At 38.9% G+C, this 23,344-nt stretch overlaps 1 protein-coding gene across 5 annotated transcripts in view; it reads right to left on the reverse strand.

Annotated features, from left to right (window-relative positions):
* Nucleotides 1-384: 384 nt before the first annotated feature.
* The window catches only part of LOC133857003 (beta-galactosidase 6), a 28,323-nt gene continuing 5,363 nt past the window's right edge, over nucleotides 385-23,344 (reverse strand). Inside the window, exons 5-20 of one of the 5 annotated variants that reach the window (XM_062292092.1) lie at nucleotides 14,105-14,197; nucleotides 13,863-14,006; nucleotides 13,654-13,748; nucleotides 10,315-10,370; nucleotides 5,722-5,819; nucleotides 5,529-5,613; nucleotides 5,258-5,376; nucleotides 5,002-5,163; nucleotides 4,695-4,876; nucleotides 4,532-4,623; nucleotides 4,347-4,444; nucleotides 4,146-4,253; nucleotides 3,930-4,037; nucleotides 2,400-2,552; nucleotides 2,153-2,298; nucleotides 385-704 (exon numbers count right to left, since the gene is read on the reverse strand). In XM_062292092.1, coding sequence (XP_062148076.1) covers nucleotides 569-704; nucleotides 2,153-2,298; nucleotides 2,400-2,552; nucleotides 3,930-4,037; nucleotides 4,146-4,253; nucleotides 4,347-4,444; nucleotides 4,532-4,623; nucleotides 4,695-4,876; nucleotides 5,002-5,163; nucleotides 5,258-5,376; nucleotides 5,529-5,613; nucleotides 5,722-5,819; nucleotides 10,315-10,370; nucleotides 13,654-13,748; nucleotides 13,863-14,006; nucleotides 14,105-14,197 — 1,875 coding nt within the window. In that variant the 3' untranslated portion in view covers nucleotides 385-568. Of the gene's footprint in view, nucleotides 705-2,152; nucleotides 2,299-2,399; nucleotides 2,553-3,929; nucleotides 4,038-4,145; nucleotides 4,254-4,334; nucleotides 4,445-4,531; nucleotides 4,624-4,694; nucleotides 4,877-5,001; nucleotides 5,164-5,257; nucleotides 5,377-5,528; nucleotides 5,614-5,721; nucleotides 5,828-10,314; nucleotides 10,371-13,653; nucleotides 13,749-13,862; nucleotides 14,007-14,104; nucleotides 14,198-23,344 lie in introns of all 5 variants that reach the window. The other 4 variants (XM_062292091.1, XM_062292093.1, XM_062292094.1 and 1 more) reach the window with 4 other exon arrangements.

Here is a 23,344-nt window from a genome sequence, read left to right on the forward strand (position 1 = left end):
TTTTATTTTACCATATTTTGAGGTCTTAATAAAGTGTATTGATGGTAATTAAAGCCATTTTTTTAAAATAATTTTTATTAATATTTTTTTATTGGAGCCCTTATTAAATTGGGGGCCTTAGTCGGCCCTGATTAGATGGTCTTCTATCCTTGAATGGAGTCACTACATAGGTGGAATTTTAAAATTCTATTGTATCTAATTCGATCAAGATCTAAGTAGTTCTTCAGTAAATTATTATACTAATCGCATGCAATATTCAAGTCTTGTCCGGATCATTTTGAAGCCCATTCAGCATAAGAGGAGCACATACGTGAGTCTCACATATTTAATGGTAAATTTAAAAAATAAATGGATAAGAAGTGTGTTGAAGAATGTAACCAAACATTTCTCTAAAAATAATATATAGGACAAAGATTTATTACTTAATACGAAATTTCATGTTATTATTACATTGCAATGTCGATACACTAATCCAGAGCCGACGAGAATCTCATGATTTTTGTAGTAAGTTGTTGTATACCTCAATCTCATAATATATACCACTTTTGTATATCTCTTCTCTATGCAATCATCGGGGGAGGTGATAGTAAGCTACTTGCTCCCGTACGGTGTTCAAGGAAATCTGAAGAGGGTTTCCACCAGCTTCTTCAAGCAAAACTAAAAGATTTCCAGAAGCGTTAAGGAACGATCGGGGCACATGATACCTGGGAAGACACAAAAAGCATAGATAAGAAACTGTGAGAATTTATATTAAAATAATGCAAAATTAGCAAATGGGTACCTGTGTATCTGTATGCATGTGTGAGAGAGAGATATTTTGAAAATAGTTTTGCATAATTGTCTGGTCTGGGAAATGATTGTTGGGGGACCCTTTTTACCGTCCCCAAACCGGCTTTTTTAACAAAAAAATAATTTTTTTTTTTATAAAAAAACAACTTTTGATGTGACATTAGAAGTTGCTTTTTGATAATAAAAAAATTCTCTTATAATTAAAAGGGGCAGGCAGAAGACGGTACCGTCCCCTGCCAATCACTGCTCATCTAGTCTTGTGTATGTATACACTCATGAAAGAGAACGATTGATCTCTCCTAAGTTTTGGTTTAACATTGATATCGTACGTACGTAGGGGATAATGTTATAGAATTGAAGTTCAATTGTAGGTCTACGACCTCGTTTAAATGACAATATATGAAATTAAAGTTCATGTCTTTTAGCTGTTTAATTAAGTGTGAGGTCTTCTATTTCCAAAAAAAAATTAAAAATTAAAAAATGAAAAAAAGTATACTTGATGCCCCAAAGTGCTTGACCAGATTGCATGGATGAGGCTCTGTATCTAAATTACACCACCACAAGACGGCAACAAACAAGGAGTTTGTCCATCCAACTACCCTAGAATGAAAATTCTGGTGAGTGAATTAGCTAGGCTCTAATACTCATCCATTACCTATTATGCAAACCATAATACCAATCTTTTTTACTCTTTATTATTTTAGATTCAATATTTGACATGTAAGGTTGTATTCTTTTAATTCATCAAGGTAGTAAAAGAATTTTTTGAATATTATTGGAGGATCATTTCTGTTTAGATCTATCGGGTCAACCCATTTCAACTAAATCTTTTATGATATGGTAAAGATTTTCTTATAGATAAATATAGCATGGAATTGTCTGAAATCATTTTATAGGTTTTATTTGTATCGTTGGACTGTTTGTTTTGATGTACCATATTTTTCAGAAATGTTTTCCTATGTTTTGCGTGTTTGGCGCAAAGTAAAATAATGGTCAACAGAAAAGAATCTATGTTGAGCATCAAAAACCTAGGTTTTCTCCATTCTCTCACATAACTCTGGTTCTCGAAGCTCCTCATCGCCATCGCCACCGCCACCGAGTACTCCCTACCGTCCAGCAAGGCAGAGGCAATTATGGTGATTGTGCAAGGGGATTTGGGGTTGTTATCGAAGTGGCTGAGGGACGTACTTTGCCATTATATATACAGTTCCAGAGGTTTATTTTTCTCAAATATTCTTGAGGCAAATCTCTCTTGTGTGTTCGGCTTATCATTCTTAAATTATAAAAAAATAAATAAACAAAAATAAAAAAAAAAATAAAAAAAAAACAAAAAAAAAAAAACTAGGGCGTAATGTCTACGTACATTGTTTGTGATGGATTGCCTTTAGAGTCGAAGAAGGAGACCCAATAACGACCGATGCTTCGTCCATTAACCCAAGCTTCACCTTTACCCATTGTGCTAAGGTTTAAGGTGACGGGGTCATCTCCCGTAGGTGAATCGAAAAATATCTGCAAAATTTTCGAAGTTGCAAACACATATAGATGAACTATATATACAAGCATAATTATACACAAATAATTATCATTATCAACTCTCATGGGAAGCTTACATTTCTTCTGAATTGAAAGATACCATGGGGAACATTTATAAATGGTATTGAGGACGATTCATTTTGACCCAATATATAACTAATCCATTTACGATATATTCTTCTTGTCTCACTATGTTGAGTTGTCGAGCCTGGTTCGGAGAGGCAGCACTTCTTGTACAGACAGGAACTACCATGTTAAATCATTATTTATTTCAAAAGCTTAAGCTTATAGGAATAAATTAATTTAATCATTTAATTTATATTCTAAAACCAAGAATGACCAAATTTTCAAACTAGAATCAAATCAGATTTCAATTGATTTTTCTAAAATACACTTATAATAATTATATCCCCAAAAATCTTTTTCTTCTTCTTTTTTTTTTTTTTTTTTTTTTTTTTTTCTGCTCATAAAAAGAACACCTATATTCATCGTTTTCCCCATGGATCGTAGGAGATGGTGACGGATAGTGGCTGGTGACGAAGGTAGAGGGTGGCCAGAGGGTCGCTGAATATGGTTGCCTACAATAGGTTAGGCCGAACGGTGGGCGACAGTGGGTTTGGTCAAGAGTTGTCTGGCATTTGGCTAGGTTGAGCAGTAGCTAGTGGCAAGCTGGGCTGGGTGGTGGCTGACCACCCTCGAAGGATTGGTTGGGTGGCCAACCGGCCACAAGGAAGAGACAACAAGTACATATGGTTGTTTTTTTAGGGTGTCCAAAAAAAAAAATGGAGTAATTTTTTTGTGAGATATCATTTTTGAAGAAATTCCATTCTTAGAGGAATATCAGCTATTCCCTATCTTTTTCAATAGTTATTCCTCGTTTTAGGGAAAGAATACTCATTGTGAGTGTTGAAATTTGTGGGTAAACCTAAATTATGGGAATTAGCAGAATAAAGAGAGACAAAAGAGAGACAAAAAAAAAATAGTGGTGATTCAGTGTTAAACACTTACTTTTACCACTATATAGTCCTTAGGACTACTTTGTACTCATTGACTTAATTGTCTACAATACAAAGGTCTCTATTTATAGAGTAATGAGTGAACACAAGTATGGTAATCAAATCTAGAGGGTTTTGTTTTTATTACAATCCCAATATTTGATTGGGAAAAGATTTAAAAAAAAAAAAAAAAATAAAATACACTCCTTACACACCCACCATTTCACATGGGGTGGGACCCACACCACATAGGCCCCACCCTATGTGAGAGGGTGAGTGTGTAAAGGGTGTGTAACGAGTGTTTTTATACACTCCCCAACATAGAGTAATGATTGGGCAATCAAATAATAAAATAAGAAATAGAATAACTATTTATTTCTGAATTTATTCCTATGTATGTACCAAACGTGCCCCAAATGTGCGCTTGTAGGACGAAGGTGAACTAAAAATCTTTGTTCTCTCATTTATCATGTTTTCCTGAGAAAGCAAAACCATCTTTTAAAAATAAATGTTGTGCTTGGACAAGTAGGAGTCATTCATTAGTAATTGATTATATGCTTATCTTACATGAGGATATTTTTCATTATCTACATGAAATGTAGAGTTATGTACCTTGTACCAAGTAAGCGTGCCATTCATTGAGATTCCATTTTTACTCCACACAACAGCACCCAAATTTTCTTCTCTATATATTTGTAACTTCTCTCCAAGTAGTCCAACCTGTACGTAGGAACAAGAGGCATTCAGCTTCAGTATATAATATTTTTGTAGGAATGGTTCAGAAGTATTTAGAGGCGGTGGTAGATTAATCAAGACAAAAGAGATAACCTGATATCCCCATTCATAGTTTGTAAAATTGTATGATTCCTTTTCAATGCATTGAATTTCCACTTTGGTTAAGCCAGCGAATTTGCTTTCGAGAAAAGGTCCTGAATCCTGTAAAAGATCAGATGATCATGTCAACGTTACAAAATATGAATTACTAGAAAGAAATAGAATTCATTCCAATATGAATACCGGTAGCCCAACCAAAGCACTGAGTATAGAAATATTGTTCATCCCGTCATTCAACATGATTGGAATATCCATTGTGAAGCCCTTGGCGTTATGACTTCCATGTGCAGCTCCTAATAAGTGAGTGTTAGAAGCTCAAAGTTTCTTGAATTTCAATTTCAATCTTATCATAATTCACTCTACCATGCTTAGTAATCTACCTGTATAGATATTGTTCAAAAAAGCATGTGCAACATGCCCAGCAGATTCAATATGAAGTACTGGCTTAGAGCAAGACAAATTGTGTTCAAACCTGTATTTCAACATATGACTCCATTAATTCTTCCTAAATTCAAATGCAAAGGAGAGAACAAGTTTAAATACCTGAGACTATGCCAAAGATAATCGGATTTATCTTTGGTTGTATTCATTTGCTCAAGGAATGTTTTGGATTTCAGTGAAGTATCTTCGATATTCGGGATATCGTCTTTGAATTCTTCCCAGCTATCAGTTGAATCGAACATTTGGGTAGCTTCTACGATTCTGCTATTATGCTCAGTATTCACCTATAGATGCAACATAAAACTTTAAGAGATCAATAAAATTTATATGTAAAAGATTTTGAGTAATTCTCTTTTGCAATAATCTAGCAGATGCAATAGATCACAACATTAAGGGCATTGTGACTTACCTTTGCCGTGTTGAAAATTACATTTTCACAGTCTGCTAGAATACTGATCGACTTTGGAAGCAATTCAACTGATGTATTTTGAAATTGTACAGTAACTTCTTGTCCATCATTATTTATAAGAATGGCCACACACCCTCCGGTCTCTTCTTGGAACATATAGGCCTGCCCAAGTAAAAATAAACAAAGAAATAACTGGGACCATATCTAATCTTTGTAAATTTACTTTGTAAGATAACATAAAACTTTGGAACATCACCTCTTGATGTTGACCCAAAGAGAAGTTTGTTCGCACTCCTTGCAGTAGAGTTGCTGAGCAGAATTTAATTGCAGCATGCAACTCCTTAAGATGTCCCCACTTAGGTTGCCTTATTAGTCCTAAAATTTTATATATATATATATATATATATATATATATATATATATATATATATATATATATATATATATATATATATATCAAAAAAGTGTGAATTATTTGATCCATCCAAGAATCATAGGAAGAATAAAATCTAATACTACGTACTCACCATATTCATCAAGAGGAGCTTGATCATAATAGCTTGTTATGACATATGAAGAGCTTGTTCTCCCAAAATTTGTTCCACCATGGTACTAATTAAATAAGGAGGGTAGTATTAAACATTTAATTTGCTAAATATACTCAATCTGAATTAGATAGATTTCAAAAGATATGGTTAATATATAATAGAAATACCATACCATGTAATAATTTACATAGCTCCCGTTTCTTGCAATAAAAAGTGCGACGTGAAATGCAATGTCTTCAGCAGACCTTATATATGGCTCCCCACCATATACTTGATAGCTTCAAAAGAAAAGCACAGTTAGTTGACTCTTAAAATAACTAAGAATCATAGTGTTCTCATTCATACAAGCACTGTTACATACCTATCTTCAAACCAAGTATGTTTATCTCTAAAAATTACATCATTCCACAACAATATTATATCAGGATAAAAAATAGTTTTAATGAAATCATTAAATTAAATTTCTCTATATGCAGGAATGAAATCAAAATGTTTATCTAAAGGGTCGGATATAATTCTAAAATAAATTATAAAAAATAAATATTTTCAAACAATTGATTTATAACTAAATCTGCAGTACTTATATAAAAACATATTTTATGTAAATTACAAAATCCATTTAATAAATAGAATATTAAAAATTATTAATTCTGTGGTACTTTCATTTCTACATAGTGCATACCAGATAGTGAAGAGAATTATTACAAGTTCAAAGATGTATAACTGTCTAAAAAATTCTTCAAAAATTTAATAGTATCTAAGCTAAGAAATAAGTTGCATCCCCAAACCAAAACCCCGAAGAAGACAGTGAATCAAAGAAAATTACTAAAAACAATATATAAAACTAACAATAATTTTACTAAGAGAAAAAAAGAATAAAGAATAAAAAATAAAAAAATAAAAAATTGACAACGATTTCATGTTTTATGAGTGTAAGGTTTTGTATTGGCTCATTCGGTGTCTTAAACTTAAGTCTTATCTATTGAGACATTGGTAGTTGTCTACTTAGTTCTACAAGTGAGAATGGTGAAGATTTCTTCAAAAAGACAAGTACCAAAATAGATGTCCAGACATGGAAAATGCTTTCCGAACATGGAGGACCCAGGGAGAACGTGTTCCCTGTGGTGTCCGGACATGTCAGCGAACATGATTAGTTTGTCAGAATGATGTCTAAAGATGAGAAGCTTTAGGGACTACATGTTCTATTAGCTTTGCAGACGTCTAGGTCAATCAGTTTCACTCAAAGTGATGTTTGGATGTGAGGGACGCGTGTCTGGACATGAGGCAGTCCAAAGAGTTCATGTTTCATGCACTACTATCTAGACATGGAAGATGGTTTGGGCATGAAACCCCTAATCATGTCCGAACATGCATTTAACCTGTCTGGATGCCACCATGCAAGACACACGATTTCTATTTTTAGAAGACCAGTTCTGCTTCATTGTCTTGTATCTCTGAATGGCGAAAATTGGGAGCACTCTAGAGGAGTTCAAAGACTGGTACCAAGTCCATGTTGGTGTTAATACACAAGGATATTGGCGTTTTTGCACAGAGTTGTGTTTGTGAGGCAAAGGCTCTTAGAGTGGAGATCAAACCACAATGCTACTACTGCACATTGTTCATCAACAAGAAGTCTATCGATGGGTCGATAATTCTACAAGAAGTCTAACCAATGGGAACTAGATCCTTATGAGAAGCCGGGGAGGAGAGTGGGGAGCTCATTTGCTCAAGGAGTCTGGATCGTTACAATAGGGGTTGTTAGTGTGTCTTGTCCTTGTACTATTTTTCTTGGTGGAATCTTGGGTTTAGCTACTTCATAGAGGTTTTTCCTTGAGTCGTAAAGGTTTTCCTCTTCATCAACAAATCCACTATGTTGATGTGATTAGATATATTTGTGATTGTGGTTTGATATGTTTATTTGATTACAGTATTTTAATTTGATATTATAAAATGCTATAATTGGTTATTCTGCATGTTGGGATCTAAATCTGTTTCTTTCAATTGGTATCAGAATGTAGGCACACATACACTATGGGCTTAAGCAATTAAAGAGCTATGGGCTTAGGAATTAATTTCCTATGGGCTATGGGCTCTTAAAATTAATTCCAAAAGGCTTAAGTAGAGATAAAGGAGCATTGGGCCTAAGGGATAAAACCTAAGCCCATGCTGAAAAAATGGTAGCAATGGGCTAGACGCATGGGGAGATAATTATCTCCCTATGGCCGTGTGGTGCATGGCCAATGGGAGTGTTTCACTCCCCTTGGCCGTGCACCCTATGTAGTAAGGATTGCAATTTTAGTTAATCTATGACTCCAATCCTATCTATGCTACAACTCTATCTTATCTCTTAACCCTATAATAAGTGTAAATCCAGGTCCATAAATAAAGGGCAATAGTGAAGTATATTACTAACTAATTTCCTACTTCAAGTTGTAAGTCCACATTCACGGTCGTATTCAGTCATCAGAGAGAAGATCTTGAGGTTGAGTCAAGAACACGAAGAATACGTTCTTCACCATTCAACATATAAGGAGCAAATCAACCAAAATTAACTGGCCTTAGTAGCCTAGGAGAGGCCGATTTTGATTGTAAGTACCTTGAACATGTTAGTTTAATTAATCTTGCCTTGTTTATCTTGAAGAATTTTTTCTGAGATCGGTATTCCGTTGCGCATACTTTGATTAGCACATGATCCCCAACATAACATTGCCTCCAAATCAGACAGATGTTGATCTGCCTTCACACTCTCGAACAACATGTCATTGGCGTGGACCTCCACGTTCCTGCCAATCTGGTGTTTAAACATGGCATTCACAAGCCTTTAGTATGTTTCTCCTTCGTTCTTCAACCTGAATGGCAAGATTTGGCAGTAGTGCAACCCAAGGTCTGTGAGAAAGAGGTTTCTATTAGTCTGTGATGATCTGAGCAAGCCTCTAGTATGTTGATCCTTTGTTCTTCAACCCGAATGGCATGACTTGGTAGTTGTACAACCCTCAGTCTGTGATGTAAGAGGTTTTCCCCTGGTCCTCCTTGTTCATATTTTATCTAATTATACCAGGAGAAGGCATTCATGAAGTTCAACAGCTCATGCCTCGCTGTAGAATCTACCAACAAGTCGATCTGTGGAAGGTGGAAGCTATCTTTAGGACACGCCTGGTTTAGGTCAGTAAAATCTACACATCCTCTACTTCTGGTTAGCTATTTTTACTTGGACCACATTTGGTAGCTAATCGAGGTAATGGACCTCCCTAAAGAAACCAACTTGCAATATCTTCTTTACCTCTTTGGCAATTGCATGTTTTCTTTCAAAGGCGAATCTTCACCTCCTCTATCTGATTGGTGTGCCTTTGGGCATACACTTCGACAATGTTCTGGAAGTTCAGGTTCAATCCCAAGCATGTCTTTGTGCGTCCATGTGAAGACATCCCAATTTTTCTAAAGGAACCGTTATAGCTGGTCCATGAGATCCACCGAGAGAAGGGTCCCCAACCTGACCACCCTATCTAGTTGGTACTTATTAATTAAAACATCTACGAGCTCTTTGGCATGCTCCCTTTATTGCAGTGTGTTCTCATCTCTGGCCTTGAACGCTCTCTACAATTAGGGTTTCTTTTGCTGCTGGGTCCTTGAGGAAGACTGCGTAATATCTCCAAGCAGCCGTCTGGTCTCCCTTCAGTTCTGTGACCCCTGACTCCGTGGTGGACTTTAACATCAAGTAGTATGTTGAAGTGATGGCCCTCATACTATTAAGTGCCTTCTGATCCACAATGGTGTTGTAAGCCGATGGGCTATCTATGTAACGACCTAAGAAAAAACGCTAGCTACATCTGTACTATCATTTCAAAAGAACTAGTCAATTTGAAGTTTTTCTAAGAACCCTTAGAAAGTCAAGTTTTACCTAGTAACTAGACAATGTAGGACTTAGCACCCATGAGTATATTTATAAACCATTCACTCTATATAAGCTATTCATTTCTTTCCCAATATGGGACTGGAGTATTACAAATTCCCCCCTTTAAACCCCAAATGTCCTCATCAGTTTCACATCATGCGATGTTTTAGTACCATATAGCCTGACATTACTAAGTGGCTCTAACACCATTTGTAAAAACCCAGGTTAAAACACTTGCCACATATGCACTAATTTAAGATTGGCAAAACGGGTTAACATGTCGGGTTCGGGTTAACCCGCCAACCCGTTTAGGCCAACCCAAACCTGACACAATTAGCTAAACAAGTTGAGACACGAAACTCGAACACGACACGTTTATAAGCGGGGTAACACAACACGACATGATTAACCTGTTTAGCTAATAGGTCATATCGGGTTGACACGACCTGAATGACCCGATTTTTTTTTTTTTTTTCTACTCTTGCTTCACATCCTGGGACAACAAAAATGGAACATGCAAAGAGATGTGTATATGGTCAAACGGTGTGAGTTTTTGAGTTAAAAAGGCCTACATTAAATCTGGGTCATTCAATATTTTATTAGCAAATATGTTGTAGTGAAACCAAATCCAGGCTGGACATTTCTTCACATGCTATAATATGAGTTTAGAGGGTTTCAATAGTATTAGGCCCTGATCAGCCCCTCTTTGCTCTTGGGTTGCCCCATTCCCCTCTAGTTCAACACCTATATTTGTATCGCATTGTACGAAACGAAATTGTAGTTGTTTATCCTGAAAACTAGAGTTCCAAAATGTATCAAAACTCTAGTATTGGAATGTAAAAAGTATATGCAAACTAGCTCAATTACCCATACCAGCGTTGGAGTCTTGGAGAGGAGAGTCCAGTCTGGACAGTTGACGGTGCCTGGAGCTGGAATTAAAGAAAAGTACAAAATGTGAAAAGTGAAAGTGAGCGGCGAGTGTTTCCGGTTTCTTCCATTTCTTGTTTTCCTTTTTTAAAAAAATAAATAAATAAACGGGTTGACGTTTATGACCCGATCCTATTTAATCTAAACTCAAATCCTATAACTTCGTACCGTGTCGTGTTAGATTCATGGGTTATTTCAAAAATTGCCAACTATATGCACTATCACCTCAAAATGACTAATCAATTTGGATTTTCTGTAGAATCCCTTATAAAGGCAAGTTTTACCTAATAACTATACAATGTGAGGCTTAGCACCCATGAGTATCTTTATAAACTACTCATTCTATGTGAACTATTCATCTCTTCCCAATATACGACACGGGTGTTACATCATTTTGGGATGACAATGCAAATGTAAACTAGTGCTTTTTCCTAAGTCGTTAAAATGATATCAGAGCCACCTAATAACACAAGGCCATAAAGTACTAAAGTACTGCATGGCGTGGCCCTAATATTCTCGTCAGGGGTTTAAGGGGGGAAGTTTGTAACACCCCGGTCCCATACTGGGAAAAGATGAATAACTCACATAAATTGAGTGATTTATAAAGATACTCACAAATGCTAAGTCCGAGATTGCCTCATTAGTAGGTGAAACTGGGCTTTATAAGGGATTCTAGAGAAACTTCAATTGACTAATCATTTTTAGGTGATAACACAGATGTAGCTAGCGTTTTTTCCTAAGTCGTTACAATCTACCATCAAGAAGATCAACATGACAATCACTTGCCGAGGATGTTCTCCAGCCGTGAAGGGCAAGGAAATGGATCCAATAGGATAGACTCTAGTGAACCCAACTAGAGGGGAGACCATTGAGCGTAGCTTGTCCCTTTTTAATTTCATATGCTCGAAAGTAGGCAGGTATAGCACATCTGCTGAGCTATCATTGTCTACCAGTATTTTCAGCATTGTGTAGTTGGCTACTACCATGGTTACCACCAGGGCGTCATCGTGAGGTTAAAGTACCCATTTTGCTTCCTCGTCTATGATGCTGCTGGGGCACAATTCCTTCTTGAGTGGCTTGGGGGGTCATTCTTCTTCGACGCTGACCTTCCTTACGTAGGCCTTGCAAAAGGAGCTGGACTCTCCTCCCCCGCAAATCCTTTAAATATTGTCATGATCTCTCATGCAGGTCTGCGATCTCTTTCAGGACAATCATGTCTTTCCTACACATTCTTTTCTCCACACGAGGTTCCCTTTGTTATTTCCTCGACTTGTGTTCATGGTGGTTGGCCACGAACCTCATGAGTTCTCCCTGCGTTATTATCTCTTCTAGTTGTGTCCAAAATCTAGTGGAAGTCATACTACTTATTTTTTCCCCTCGAGTTTGGTTGGGCCCTCAGCTTCAGGGCTCATTTCAGTTTGATCTAGTCCTGAATTTGCGTGACCATTTCCTTTGGCGATACGTTCAGGGGAGTGTACCCGGTATACCGATATCTTGGGCCTGCTTGGCCCCCTTGATTGAGTGAGATGTACCCCCCTGATCCCTTGATTCCCTTCACTTGGCTGCCTCGGTCTGCAGTTGGCTGTCCCGATTCTCTTCTCTTTTTATCTCCCCAACCATTCTCCAACCGCTCTCGGTCTTAAGCTCCATCAGAGTATCCTCGGCGTTCATGTGCCTCTCCATCAAATCCATAAACTTAGCCAAGGTCATCGGTGAGCCCAAGGTCAGGTCTTTCATGAAGTTGTTGTAGGGCCAGATTTCGCCCAACAACGCTGCCAACGCCACTTGATCGTCATGCCCTTCCACCAGCAACCTTACGTTTTTGTAACGTGTCATGTACTCCCTTAACGCTTCCTCGCCCTTCCGATTGAGGGTGAGTAGGTAAGCAGCTGGCACCCTCACGCTTCTGCCTCCTACAAATTGGCTTACAAAGCTCGGCAAATGATCCCACTGAGCATGGCTGTGTACTGAACCTCCTCCAAGTGGTCCCTCTTACTGTCGTAGGGAACACCTAAACATTAGTTCGTTTGAAGCTCCTTGGAAGACCAAATGGGTTTGGTAGGCCTCCAAATGGTTGAGGGGATCCAATTCGTCCCGTCGTAAACCTCCATGGTGGGCACCTTAAACTTTGTCGGGAGGGGAAATCATAGCCCAAAACTCTATTCCCACAAACGACGCCAACTAATAAGGACGAAATCTGCTCACCTAGTCCCAGGTATACTTTTTCCACTCAACTACTCCCAAGTATACTTCTCCTGCACAAATCTAGACAGAAAAGGGACAGAGAAGGTTCAGAGGCTTGCCGAGGTGAGCCAGCAGGGGATATCTATGAAGCCAAAGCCAATAAAACTCCAAAGAAGAGGCTTTTTGGGGTTTAGGAGCCAAATAAATTTGGTATATGCCAAAGTGTGTCTTGGTAAGAGGTTTACCTTCCCCCTTACGAAAAATGCTAAAATTAAAATTTCCATCTAATTATTGCACAACCCCAATGGCCTAATGCACATTGGGATGAGACCCATTATATGAGCCCCACCTCAATATGCCTTAGAATTATGCAAGAATCGAGATGAAATTGTATAAGAATCAAGGCCCTCCACCTTATATCCTGGTTCAGTTTTCCAATTTGAGTGGTGTCGGTGTACTTTCTTGCCACGTGTCGTCTCATGATAGGATTTCTTGTAACAATTATTGTGGGAGTAGCTTACCAGCTCGGTGAGAGGGTTGTCCCTGCCGGAATTTAATGCCTCAACCTACCTACCTCTCCTAGGGATAGGTGAGTTGTGCATTTAATGTTATCGTGGACTCCCATAAATCTTGTAGATACGGTAGTCACTTCTCTCCCTTTCCTACTAAGGGGCGGAATCGTGTGTTACTCTACCGATGGCTTTGTTGGGTGCAAATGTTGAGGGGAAATGATAGGCAGGGACACTCATCCATCCCGTGTCCTACTTTTAATAATAAAATAATATCTTACATAAACAAAAAGTGAAAAAATCAGAAAGAATAAATGAAAAAAATATATAATATATTATTTTATTATTAAAAGTAGGACAGGGGACGGATGAGTGTCCCCTGCCTATCATTTCTCAATGTTGAGACGGGTTGGAAAGCCAATGTGAGTCTAGACCAGTTGTCTTGTAGAATGGGCCTCTTGTCCAGGCCCAGTGAGTTTAATCCAGGTCCATCAAACTTGCCTACTAGCTCTTTTACTCTCTCATCTTCACCCCCACAAAATCAAGAAACAAAAAAAATAAAGTGTAATGTAATGATTTGATGAAAGCGTACAAAGAAGTCCAGTTCTCTGTCCATAATGAAGGCTTATTTGGTGAGTTGGGTCCACCAAAAGTTTCTCCACATCTCATCCCGTTGCACGTATTAATCTGCACATATATATATATATATATATATAAACTTATGAAAGACGTACGTAGGATCTATAATTAATCAGTGTAATCTTAGAATTAAAGGAAGAAATGAGAATTAAGTAAACTAACGACTGGATCCGGAGCATCACTTTGCTTGCACATCACCCAAGGTACACCAGTTTGGAGCTCCACCGCCATTTTAGCTGCCCAACGAACATAGGAGGGTCCTTTTTCATGAAATGCTGCTTCAATGTTTTGATATTCATTCTCAATCTACGTACACAAGCATATTTCATGTGGATATATTATTTATTATGTGTCGATAATTTATTCGGAACTCACAAGCTAGAGGTTCAGAAGGTACGTAGTACCTGAGACAGTATGATTGGACCTCCTTGTGAAGCATATAAACCCTCTGACTTGATCAATTTCACGATTTTTGTAGTAAAATTTTGCATGTAAAACTACATGATGTACATGGAATCACCAAAAACAATAAATTAAATCATGTTTTGGGAAGTACTACTTCTTTGTGTACGTATTTTAGTGCGACATCTTAATTAAAGTAGCCTCTCCTTATATAAATATATATATAATATTCAAGAGATTTTCAATACTATTTTGTAGTTAATTACAGCCTTTGAAACGGGACTTCTTATGATTCAAAAAATTCATATATGGTAGATTATTATGTTAAAAAAACTTATGCATCCTACTAATGGGTGCCCTTGGGTATTGATCATTTGTGATCTTATCCTTTATAATTAAGGGTTTTCACATGCACTAACCATTGATATTTTCAAGTTAAAATCTTAGTTTCACTTCAATATGATCAAAGGCATGGGATCCTAGCTTTTTACTACTATATATGTCTAGCTAGTTTTCAACATATTAATTATATATCAAAATTTAAAACTCTAATATTTATCTATTACAACGCCAAAACTTATATAGGGGATGGATATATATATATATATATCCCACCCTAACTTTTGATGGAAAGAACTGACTTCTTTATATGCCACAATGTGTGTGCATGTTTTTTTTCTTCTTCTTTTTATAAGTGTAACATTTTTGTCTCCTTGTAGGTACACGTTTTATCACTTCGGATTTCAAAGCCTTTTCTCATGCATCACCCTAAACGCGCGTGTTCTTCATGAGATTCCATGGCCTTTTTCTAGCACTCCAAGTGAAAAAAGTCATGATTTTTAACCAAAATAAAAAAACAAAACCTTTACCAAAAGATATTTAGTTAAGATCGACATAGGGACAGCATCGGAATAACAGTTTTAATTAAGATAACATTGTGTAGTTGGAAAAAATATTAATCAAATTTGGAGGATTAAAAGTGTACGTACTCCATCAAAACTCTTAATACATCCCCTCCTTCCTCCCCGAAGGGGTGGAGGCAAAATTGATTATTTACTTTTTTTTTTTTTAATATGAATATTAAAATATCAGAAGACTTTTATTAGAAAAATGGATAGTATCATTATGGAAGAATATCTAATATTTGCCCAAAATATAGGTCGCTATTTGATAAAATTAAAACCGTAGAAAGTTTTTTCATAATTGATCAAACCACAATGTACGTGTTAAGTTGATATTTTCCCAAATAAAAATATAAAATTGACATATATATTAGTTATTACATAGGAAAATTTATTGCAGTAAAAAATTAACAATAAAAATATTATATTAATTTGTTGAAAACTTTTTTTTTTTTTTTTTTTTAAGCAATCAGATCTTCTTCATTCAATGATAATAAAAAAACGACCTAATGGGTAAGGTCTAGGGAAACATACGTTCCCTATAAATAAGGTTACAAATCAGAGGAGGATCCTCACACCAAACTGCATCTAAACAGCTGACAGCAGCCTTCTTCGCTAGAGCATGTGCCACTCTATTTTCCTCTCAGTGGCAGTGAACAAAGGTAGATGAACTGAGTAGACCCAACACTTTGTTGGATACCTTCCACAAAATGCCCCGTACGGTGAAGGTGAGGGGGAGTCATATTGAGATCATGAACAACCTGAAGTGCATTCCCTTCAAAAACAATATCAAACCAACTCCTTGCTATTCCAAAGTAGATAGCATGAAGGGCAGGCATAACCTCCGCCATTTTCGGCTCCACCATGATCCATTGGAAAGTACACTTTGCCCCCAGAATTTTCCCCGTCTAGTCCCTAGCAACACAACCAAAACCAATACACCCCGTGCTCTTATTTAAAGCTGCATCCCAATTAATCTTTATCAAACCTGATGAGGGGGCCTTCCATATTCGGGTAGGGACATGTCCTCCAATTGTAACACTGCTAGAAGGTAGTGGCAACCTATTACTGCTAGAGACGTCTTCACAAGCAGATACAGCCTCGGAAAAAAGAGTATTGGGATGGAGGAAAACGCCATCAAACGCCAAAGAATTCCATCTAAGCCATATCCTACGTGCCACCATCACCAAAAGGTCCAGACTTTTTGGGCTAAGCCGGTGCAGAAGATGTTCAAACAACAAAAATCTTCCCCCACCGTATGACACTTTCTAAAACAGCTGGCCTCACAACCCCACAGTGCATGAAGAGTGGTTTCATCCTCCCTAACACAACAAGCACACAATCTGTTATCCACAACTCTCCATTTGAACAAGTTTTCTTTGGTTGGAAGAAGGTTGTGGCAGGCTTTCCACATGAAGACCTTGACCGAGTTTGGGACTTTAAGGGACCAAATTACCTTCCAAACCTCATACTTTGCATCAGGGGAGGAGCATTCACCACTCTTACACTGCTATTTCCTTCCCAAGATGATAAGCGCTACGAACCGAGAAAATACCATTTGAGGTACCCCACCAAACCAGTCGATCAAGAGGAAAAGAAGGGAAAATAGGGATGCTAGTAATCACATTAGCTTCTTCTACAGAAAAAATAGACCTGATCAAATCCACATTCCAACCCCTAAGGTCTCTATCCAGCAATGCAACCACAGAAGAATCAGCCACAATAATATTAGGGGGGGAATGGACAAAAAAAGAAATAAGTGTTGATAACCACTTATCACCCCAGATTTTAATGCCTAGCCCATCCCCCACTCTCCATAGCAGCCCCCTGGTGTAAAAAATCCTTGCCTGAAAAAAAACTTCACCAGGCAAAAGAGGGCTGCATCCCTAGGGAAGAATCCATAAAGGAAGAATTGGGTAGTATTTGGCTTTAAGAATCCTTGCAGTTAAAGATTTCGGATTTTGAACCAATCTCCACAGTGCTTAGCAAGGAGCGCCTTACTGAAGAGAAGCAAATCCCTAAAACCGAGACCCCCCACAAACTCGGAAAAACCCATCCTCTCCCAACTCATCCTATGAATCTTGGAATCATTAGCCATATGTCCCCACCAAAATTTCTGCATCATATGGTTCAAGTCTTTACAAAGAGTGACCGGCAATAGAAAGACACTCATGCTAAAAGTCGAAATTGCTTGGACTACAGCTTTCAACAAAATCTCCTCCCCCGCCTGTGACAAAAACTTCACCTTCCAATTATTTAGTCTCTTCCAAACTCGATCTATGATGCCATTGAAAGATTGCATTATTGATATGCCAACAAGCACCGGTAGGCCAAGATATGTGTCAAAGCGAGTTGTCTCTGTCAAACCCAAAAGGGTGAGGATCTCTTGTCTTCTAGCAAGGCTTGTGTTGCGGCTAAAAAACAGAAAATTTCTGACCAGAGCTAGCTTCATATATGTCAAGAATCCCCAAGACCCTACGCCACTCCACGTGATTAGCCTTACAAAAAATAAGAATATCGTCAGCAAAAAATATGTGACTAAGCTTGGGGCCCCTCTTAGATGTAGGGACCCCGTAAAGGACCCCATCGAGCTCAACACGATGGAGTAGGGAGCTGAGAGCCTCAGCACAAATCAGGAAAAGATGAGGGGAAATGGAAAAATCTGCCCCACAGGTAGGGCTGGCAAAACGGGTACCCGACACGACCCGTTAAAACCCGCGACCTGTTTAAGCTAGACCCAAACACGACCCGTTTATGTTAACGGGTCGGGCCTCCAGACACGACAGGATACGGCAATTTCACAGGTCACCCGACACGACCCGTAAAACTCGTTTAGCATAATGGATTGTATCAGGTCGACACGAATTGACACGACCCGTTTGAACATTCAAAGCTAAGAAAGTATGGCAAGCCATTATCTCAAAACCAAATCAAAATCTACAATTAGCACCTCAAATTTCAACTAAATATTTCACTCTCAGCAGTCAAAACAAAATCAAATCGACAATCAGATCGCAAAATCCAGCAAAAATGTCACCTGCTTGTTGTAGATATTGAAGAGGTACCAGAGCCCAAACAATGCCCCGAGCTCCAAGTCTCCAACGTCTTGAACAAGCTGCTGGATTCTGCGCTCTTGCTGGCGCTCTCAGGCACCGAGGTGGCTCTGACCTCCAAGCTCTTCGTGTTGCGATTGAACTCAGGCGCGGGGACCGAAGACCAGGGCCTGAGCTTGAACGAGTTCGATGAGGACAGAGACTACGACCGACGAGGGGAGTTAGCAGAGACGATCACATTGGGGAGACCGTGGGGCATTGAGGACGACAAGGACGACGGCGCAGCAGAGAGACGGGGAGAAGAAGAAGAGGGGGTGGCGTTGAAGACTTGAAGGAAAAAGAAAAGAAGTTAGGGTTTTTTTTTTGTTTTTTTTTGTTCAGCTAATAGTAATAATAATCTCATTTCCTTTTTTTTTATAAAATAATAATAATAATAATAATCGTGTCTAACAGGTGACCCGTGACATGACCCGCCAAGCCGAACTAAACGGGTCATAACAGGTCGACCAGTTTATGACCCAAACCCGTTTAAGGTAAACTCAAACCCGCTAATTTCGTGTCGGGTTATCGGGTCGTGTCAAAATTGACAGCCCTACCCACAGGACTCCCATTTAGCAAAACTGAGTAAGAGACCGATTGGACACACGCCATAATCCAACGAATCCACTGCTCAAAAAAACCCAGTCATCTCATAACAGCTTCTAAAAAAGCCCACTCGACACGATCATACTCCTTTTTTCTTTTTTTTTGATAAGTGACACAATCATACTCCTTGTTCATGTCAAGCTTGATTCTCATATATCCCACCTTGATTCCATAGTCTCATACGCTGCTAGGATATTGTCTGTGATCAGACACCCTGGAATAAAAGCACTCTATGTGCTGTAAATAATAGTAGGCAATACCTCCTTAAGCCTATTGGCTAGAATCTTAAAGATAAGTTTATATAAAACGTTGTAGAGGCTAATAGGCCTGAAATCAGCACCACATATAGGATTGCCAATTTTGGGGATGAGGGCTATATTAGTTGCATTAATCTTACTATCCAAATATCCAATTTCAAAAAAGTGGAGAACCGCCTCACATACCTCTTTATGCATTGTTCCCCAATTCTGTTGGTAGAAACAAGCCGAAAAACAATCTGAACCAGGAGCTTTTAGAGGAGCCATATGGTGTAAACAAAGGCTAATCTCCTCCACAAAAACCCCTTCAGTGAGCTTGTGGTTCATCTGAGGTGTTACCCTCCCTTCAATAGCCCGAATGCTTGGTTCCACATCAATGTCAACCCCTACCGAAAAGAGCTCTTGGAACTAAGCGACAAAAGCACCTTCAACCTCATTTTGTAGCGTACACAGCTTCCCATTCATGTCCACAATCTATTGAATATGGTTCCTTTTGCGGCGCTGATTTGCACAAGCATGAAAGTTTTTTTTGTTCCTGCCACCATACCTCAGCCAGTCCTCTTTAGCCCTGTATCTCCACTTCAAGTCTTCCTGCTCAAGCAAAGCATGTAACTCTTCTTTAATGGGAGCCTCTGCATCCAACAAGCTCGGATCTGCTAACCACTGGAGAGCTTGTAACTCCCCTAATTTTTCTTTGATTTTCATTTCCCCCTGCTTGCCATCTTTCCTAACCCAATGCTGGAAGGATTTCTGACAGACATTGAGTTTTTGTTGAACTGCCCCCCACTTCAGGGTGTTTGGTCCAGCTAGCTTCAAATCGAAAGCTTCTGGTTTTACTCCAACACACATCACGGGTATTAGAGAAAGAGATCACAATGGGATTATGGTCAGAAAAGCATCGGGGGAGAACTGATACATCCACCACATTAAAAATCAAACACCATTCAGCATTTCCAATAGCCCTATCCAAGCGCTCCAAAGTCAACTCATCTCCCTGTCTCCCATTTGTGCAAGTGAAAATTGGACCTTTGAAACCCAGGTCCATTAATTGGCTATCCTCCAGAGCGAATTGGAACTCCCTCATCTGCCCATGAGGACAAACTGACCGGTTCCAACTTAAGCAAATCATGGCTGAGGGCGGGGCCGTGTACCAGCCTCTACCTTATCCCTTGGAGAGGGACACAAAGATGCCACTGCCTGCTTCTTGGATTGAGTATGACCTCCATAACCCTCCCCTTCAAAAAAATCAGTTTTTCTCTTACCTTCACCTCTAGATGGATTAGCTTGTTTAGGAACTTCAGGATCCTTGCCGCCGGCGGTTCCCACACGCTGCTTCCAAGAGGGCTTATGAACCGAATCATTCTTACTCGCCACAAGATAGGAAGAAACCGGTAATACACCTTCTAGAATCCTCCCAGTAGAAGTAGAACCCATCTCAGGGACATCTGTTTTGGATAACAGACCGGTGGATGACTGAGCTCCACGTGCCTTAACATACATGTCTCTTTTTTTAGCATAGACACATGGAGTTGGGTCCCTCATCTCAAGTGCACCATCGTCACAAATACCATTTCTACCCCCTCCAAAATCTTACAGATTCGAATCCCCAGTAGTTTTAAAAGAGAAGTAATGCTACACATCATCCCCTTGTCCTCCTTTTGTCCCCCCAAAATTGATGTGGCTCTTAAAATCACCATTGAATTTTTAATATATCACTATTGAATTTTGATCCAATGGTGATTTTAAGAGCCACATCAATTTTGGGAGGATAAAAGGAGGACAAGGGGATGATATGTAGCATTACTCTTAAAAGAGTTGACAAAACCCCTGGATACACGATCGTTTTTAAACTGGGGTTTACCATTACCGGTACTTTCCTTAAAAAACAAATCTCCCGCTTCAATGCAATCTTGTTACCTTCGCTCGGTTACGAAATTGGGATGAAGGTGCTCCTGGCCAAACTAGCGATGCTTAGGTTTTCCACCATCGCCGCCGACCCCTTGCCTTGTACCTCCACCTCCTCCCCCCTGTTTGAGTCCAACAGAGTGAGAAAGAGATCCGTAAGTCGGACCATGGTCAGGGACGTAAGAGGCTGAATCCTGTCCAAGGTCTTTCATGTCCTACCCATCATCTTCACGCATGCCATGATCAGGCCCCTCCGATGAAACAAGCCTGGCACCCCTCTTAGCGTCAACAAAATTCGGCCCTCTAGAGAAATCATCAGCTAGAAGCTAGGAACCCCAACCCGGCGCACCCTCAGTATGAGAGTGCCGTGTGGAGACCCGCATTGTACATCCCTTCGGACCATGAAGAATTTGACCACACCTGTAATAGAAATTCGGCAATTTTTCATAGTTAAAGGAGACCCAACATGACTTGCCCGTAAGTATTAATGCTCAGCCACGATCCAAAGGCTGAAATAAATCAATAGCCACCGTAATCCGTAAGCTTCTTCCCCAACCCACATCATCATCAGCAACAGCCACCTGCTCTACACAACCCAGAGTCTCCCCAATCTTCCGTCCCACTCCCTTGTTCATGCAGCCAATGGGCATATCATGAATCTGGATCCAAATGGGTGTATGGGTGAAGTCCATCTGCGACAGCGATGTTTTGCCATCAAACTCGTTCAACACTAACAAAGTGCGTTCATAGGACCATGGTCCACCCTCCAGTACACGCCTGATGTTGGAGAAATAATTAGCTCCATAGACATGTGGGCCTAAGGTAGTATCAGGGGCTGAGCCCGTCGGGTCAGCCCGTCGGGTCAGCCCGGCTAGATCAGACCTAAGTATAAGACCATTCATTTTCTCAAAAAAGACATATATCCCGAATTTTACCCCATCAAATATGGGATAAGGTGCCTAATAGTATGATATCAAATAATTATCCAGTTTGAACTCTACTACCCAATTTGAATTCTATGAAGATAAGATTAAAGACTATGTGATCTAGGACTCAGACTCCTAATTAGATTATGCTCCAAGTATTCTAGCAATTTTATAACTGTGAATTGCGAGCCTATAAATAAGACTACTATGCCAGGTATTTTTTACACGCAGATTCTCTCAGCTCTGAGATTATTGATATTCTTCAGAAAATAAATAGTTTGAACTGACTTAAGCATCGGATTGGGCGTAGTCGGCACCCCTGACTAGTTGTTTGCTATTTTGCATATTATGAGGAGAGCGAATACTAAGGAAGGCGACGAATCACAAGGCAACACGTCACCATACCGGATGACAAAGCTTCAGGAAGAAAAAGTTTCAGGAAGGTAAACAGGAAGATAAAGCTTCAGGAAGATAAAGCTTCAAGATGACAAAACTTTAGGAAGGTAAAACTTCAAGAAGATAAAGCTTCAGGAAGGTAAACAGGAAGGTAAAGCTTCAGGAAGGTAAAGCTTCAGAATGACAAAGCTTCAGGATGATAAAGCTTGGGGAAGACAAAGCTTCAGGAAGATAGAGCTTCAGGAAGATAAAGCTTCGGGAAGGTAAAGTTTCATGAAGAAAAGGCTTCAGGATGACAAAGCTTCAAGAAGGTATGAGGATAAAACCTCTTTAAAAAATATCAAGTAAGACTCAACACTTCGATGCAAATAGTTTTTTCTATTCTCCTCTGTAAAATTTTTAAACAAACCGATTGTTTGATCAAAATTTTTAGGGGTAGCTTAAATTTCAAAATAGTTAGACCCATTCTTCCCTCAGAAAAAACTTACACAAACCGATTGTTTGTTCAAGTTTTGGGGGTAACTCTAGTATAAAAAGTAAGATTTATAAGAAACCGAGACCGAGACATGTCTTGAAAGAAGTTTTTAAGTAAGAAACTTTAAACTTTTTTCCAAGTAAAGATGTTCAATTCAGTTTGAAAAATTATGATGTTCTACGGCTAACTCTAAAAATAACTTAGAAGAATTTTCATTCCTTAAGTTATTTGGGGGGTAACAACTCGGATGTAAGAACACTTCAGGACTAGTAAGATAAGGAAAGTGAAAGTCAAAATGTCCAAGACTTCAATTCATTAACATTGAAATTTTGTTCATTACAAAAAAAAAAATTTACATGAAAAAGAAAATATACATTTGAAAAAGAAAGTTCAAGTATTTACAGGCTGAAGCCCCGAGACTCACTTCGAACTCTGAGATCTCTTTTACAGCATCGTCCAAGATACCAAGAGGACCTGACTATCCACCTTAAACGACTTAGCCCGCGGTCGCGGACTAAAGTTATGGGGGGTAGCTCAACAAAATTAAAGCTTCTGCAAAGGGAAAATCACCGAAACTGAACCAAGCTCTCGAACCAAGATCTCACAGGAGCAGCTCAAACAAAGATACGGGGAGATAACCCCTACAACAAACCTTACAGGGAGACAACCCCTATAACAAACCA

Source organism: Alnus glutinosa, chromosome 14 (assembly GCF_958979055.1).
Source record: "Alnus glutinosa chromosome 14, dhAlnGlut1.1, whole genome shotgun sequence".
In the NCBI taxonomy this organism is placed as follows: Eukaryota; Viridiplantae; Streptophyta; class Magnoliopsida; order Fagales; family Betulaceae; genus Alnus; species Alnus glutinosa.